We start from the raw sequence: 4,685 nt of genomic DNA, 5'->3' as shown, positions 1-4,685 counted from the left end.
AAGGCCCACACCACAGAGCTAGCAGGGCTTTTCCAGGACAGAAACAGCAGAAATGACAGAGATTCTGCAAAACTGAACAGAAAATTCTCAACAGAAGTTCAAATGGCCAAAAGATACTTAAGGTCATGTTGAACCTCCTTAGCGATCAGGGAAATGCAAATCAAAACAACTTTGAGATGACATCTTACACCTGTCAGAATGGCTAAAATCAAAAACACCAATTATAGCCTATGCTGGAGAGGATGTGGAGGAAGGGGTACCCTCATCCATTGCTGGTGGAAATGCAAACTTGCGCAACCTGTTTGGAAATTAGTGTGGTGGTTTCTCAGGAAACTGGGAGTCAACCTACCTCAGGATTCCACAGTTCCACTCTTAGGAATATACTTAAGAGATGCTCTATCATACTACAAAAGCATTTGTTCAACCATGTTCATAGCAGCATTATTTGTAATAACCAGAACCTGGAAACAACCTAGGTGCCCCACAATAGAAGAATGGATAAAGAAGGTGTGGCACATATACACTTTAGGGTTCTACTCAACGGTAAAAAACAATGACATCTTGAATTTTGCATGCAAATGGCTGGAAATAGAAAACACTTTACTGAGTGAGATAACCCAGACCCCAAAAGAGGAATATGGTATGTACTCACTCATAAGTGGATTCTAGCCATAAACAAAGGACATTGAGCCTATAATTCGTGATCCTAGAGAAGCTAAATAAGAAGGTGAACTCAAAGAAAGACATATATTTATCCTCATGGATATTGGAAGTTGACAAGATCGCCAGGCAAAAGTTGGGAGCACGGGGGTAGGGGTGGGGTGGGGGGAAGGGGAGATGAGGAGGGAGAAGGGGAGGATTGGGGAAAGCTTGGGGGAATGGGATGGTTGAGATGGAGGAAGGGTGGATATGGGAGCAGGGAAGAAGATATCTTAACTAAGGGAGCTGTTTTAGGGTTGGCAAGAGACTTGGCTCTAAAGGAGTTCCCAGATATCCAAGGGGATTTCCCCAGCTAGGTCTTGGGCAGCAGAGGAGAGGGTGCCTGAACTGGCCTTCTCCCATAGCCACACTGATGAATATCTTGCATATCACCATAGAACCTTCATTTGGCAATGGATGGAGATAGAGACAGAGACCCACATTGGAGCACTGGACTGAGCTCCCAAGGCCCAGATGAAGAGCAGAAGGAGGGAGAACATGAGCAAGGAAGTCAGGACCGCGAGGGGGTGTGCTCACCCACTGAGACAATGGGGCTAAATTAATGGGAGCTCACCAAGGCCAGCTGGACTGGGACTGATGGAGCATGTGATCAAATGGGACTCTCTGAATGTGGCTGACAATGAGGCCTGACTGAGAAGCCAATGATAATGACACTGGGTTTTGATTCTACTGCACATACTGGCTTTTTGGGAGCCTAGTATATTTGGATGCCCACCTTCCTAGACCTGGATGGAGTGGGGAGGGCCTTGGACTTCCCACAGGGCAGGGCACCCTGACTTCTCTTAGGACTGAAGAGCAAGGGGGAGGTGGAGGGGGTGGAAATGGGAGGAGGTAGAAATTTTTAATAATAAAAAAAAAACCCCTGAGATTTCAAATGTTGTATTTTATGTTCTTTGGCACCTAGAAATCCGTGATCAGTTCCAGGCTCCCGGGAACAGAGCTAAGACCATGTGAGATAAGACCTCCCTGGAGTCTTGCCTTTTGTCTCCCACCTTCCCGTAGTTATCTGATCTCCATCCCACTTGGAGCACCATGTGGAGACGGTGTCCTCCTCAACTGCCGTACTTACAGCAGTTCTCCAGCCTAAAAGCCTCAAGCGCGCGGAACTGCAGATCCTGTCAACATCATGCACTGTTACTCAAATTCTCCTTGGTTGGGGATTTAAAAAAATGTTAATAAAGCATTTAATTGCAATGGTTAGCTAATTAAGCATCTTTACTCAATCTCTGTTTCCCAGATAAGCATCATTTAAAGACCCAAGCTGTATCAAGTGACCCTTTTAACGAGGTCAATGATTGGTCATCCATTCGAAAGCTCTGGACAGACTAAGAGAAAACGTACAATAACCCGTGCCTCCCCCACAGTCATTATATAGAAAGGAGAGAGAGAAAGAGAAAGCGCCAGTCCCACCGCGTGCTCCTTTTGTGTTGTTCCTGCCAACACAGCAGACCTCCTGCTATATAGACCCTGCTCCCAGCCCTACACACCAACCGCACCATCCCATCCGAACCTCCAACACCAGCCATGGGGAAGGTGAGCCCAGGGCAGTCAGGGCCTGGGGAGGGACCAGCCCTAGTTCCATGCCACACACAACAGACCTCTGAGCCTTGCATTGCCTTCCAGATCACCTTCTATGAGGACCGCGGCTTCCAGGGCCGCCACTATGAGTGCAGCAGCGACCACTCCAACCTGCAGCCCTACTTCAGCCGCTGCAACTCTGTGCGTGTGGACAGTGGCTGCTGGATGCTCTATGAGCAGCCCAACTTCGCAGGCTGCCAGTACTTCCTGAGGCGCGGGGACTACCCTGACTACCAGCAGTGGATGGGCCTCAGTGACTCCATCCGCTCCTGCCGCCTCATCCCCCACGTGAGTCCCTTCCTATATCCCTCTGGCCCTCCATCTCATCATCTCCCTGATCTAGTTATTCTTTGAGCTAAGGGATGGGGTAGCTGCCATCTTCTTTGAGGAGATTCTTTAGAATTCGGGAAAATGCAGCAAACCTTTGACACTTGAAACCTCCTAAGACAGACCACAACAGGCTGAAAAAACTGTTCTTCAGTTTTCCCATTTAACAGTAATGACTGGGGGTTTCTTTTGGTGAGTCCTGTGGTGTGCCAAGCTTTGAAAAGGTCAAGTCTGACGGCATGCATGAGTTCTTTTGGAAGCTATAGTACATTGAATGCATGGGATGATGGGAGTTTATCAGTAGCTGTTCATTCCTCCAACTATGTTGCTTAGGAGAATCCTTCCCACTGGGCGCTCTGGTGATGTAAGAAAACCCCTGCAGGACAGTGGGACCTGCCTGGAAGGGGCAAAACAGAAAGGTGTCAAGACAGCTGAGTAGTCAGGACAGGCATACTGAACTGCTATTGCTGTCGACATTTTATACTCTGGATTGGCACAGGCCTCTTGAGAATCTTTGACTTTTGTTTTGGAATTTGCAAATGTGACTTGCCAGAACACATTTGAACTGAGACTTGAACTCCAATCTTTAGACTATTTATTTGCATTTTGTCGATGTGTTTACATGGATTTTCAGAATGCACCCAAGGCTAGCCCCAAACTTTCTGTTTTATAGTCTGGCCCCCAACTCTCAAACTTGGAATATGCGTCTGCCGCCTAAGGGCTTAGATGGCAGATGTGCACTACCGCAGCCCCTCTAAACTGAAATTTTAAGGCGCCTCTGATATCCAGGTTTGATAACAGGGCCTGAAGCAAAAAGATGGGATAGGCAGAGGAGATCAGGTGAGCTGAGCTTTCCGAGAATTTCCATCAGTCTGTGATTTACATGGCATTGGCAATCGTTTTTTATTCTTTCAATTTAGTCACCTTTGATATAGAAAAGGTAAGGGGCCTATCCCCCGGGCAGCATGCACGTCAAGCTCAGGTCAGGTTTTCTAACGTCCCCTTGTCTACTCTGCGTGCACAGTCCAGCTCTCACAGGATCAGGATCTACGAGCGTGAGGACTACAGAGGTCAGATGGTGGAGATCACCGACGACTGCTCCCACCTCCAGGACCGCTTCCACTTCAGTGACTTCCACTCCTTCCACGTGCTGGAAGGCTACTGGGTCCTCTACGAGATGCCCAACTACCGGGGGCGGCAGTACCTGCTGAGGCCCGGGGAGTACAGGCGCTACCACGACTGGGGCGCCGTGAATGCCAGGGTGGGCTCTCTGCGGAGAATCATGGATTTCTACTGAAATTTCTTTCATCATTTGGAAGTTAATAAAATGTTTCCTGTATGTTCCAGGCAGTAATGGAGTCCTCTGTTTTGTTTTTTTTTTTTTGTTTGTTTGTTTGTTTGTTTGTTTGTTTTTTTCCCGGCCTTCTTGGAAGGGTACAGCAAACAGCAGAGAGGACAAATATGGATATTCTTATATTCAGTGTGTGTTGTGAGCTGAGTGGCCAGGAGCTCAGCTTCAGGGTCCTGGGCCCCAGGCACTCACTAGCTGTGTGTGGCAGGGCAAGTCACTCGACAGTTCTGTGCCTCGGTTTTCTAATCTGTGAATATGGGAGTAACAATACTCTTCTCTTGAGTCTTTGATGTGGATTACACGTATTTGCATTTTTGTATCACAGACAATGGGTTTGCTGTAACGATATCCTGGAAGCTGCTCTGTAAGCTCTGTACAGAGCATCCTCCGCTCTCATCCCCAGTGCTCGCAGCTGAAAGTCTTCTATGGTGACTGAAGGAAGGAGAATGGATAAATAAAACTGCCTCGGGGGGGGGGGGCAGAGTTAGAGAGGTATTTATTAGCACAGTCATGCCTGATAAATCCAAAAAGTCTAAAACTATGGGGTTGAATGAAGAGATTTTTAAATATTTTGCAGGCTGAGAGAGAGCACAGATTGAGGAACCAAAGGCCTTCTTTTAAAAGAATCCAAAAGACTCTTTCTTTTTTTTTTCTTTTTTTATTGAAAAAAAAAATTCCTGCCTCCTCCCAGCCTCCCATTTCCCTCCCC

At 47.4% G+C, this 4,685-nt stretch overlaps 1 protein-coding gene across 1 annotated transcript; it reads left to right on the top strand.

Moving 5' to 3' along the window:
- Positions 1-2,244: 2,244 nt before the first annotated feature.
- On the top strand, positions 2,245-3,922 carry LOC126508769 (gamma-crystallin E-like). The gene is made up of 3 exons (XM_050154177.1): positions 2,245-2,253; positions 2,344-2,586; positions 3,650-3,922. The coding sequence occupies exons 1-3, from the start codon at positions 2,245-2,247 to the stop codon at positions 3,920-3,922; spliced, it is 525 nt and encodes a 174-aa protein (XP_050010134.1).
- Positions 3,923-4,685: the final 763 nt, after the last annotated feature.

The sequence above is a fragment of the Alexandromys fortis genome, unplaced genomic scaffold, assembly GCF_014885135.2.
Source record: "Alexandromys fortis isolate MF-2015 unplaced genomic scaffold, M_Fortis_MF-2015_v1.1 scaffold_40, whole genome shotgun sequence".
NCBI lineage: Eukaryota > Metazoa > Chordata > Mammalia > Rodentia > Cricetidae > Alexandromys > Alexandromys fortis.
This window is presented reverse-complemented; position numbering and strand designations above follow the sequence as displayed.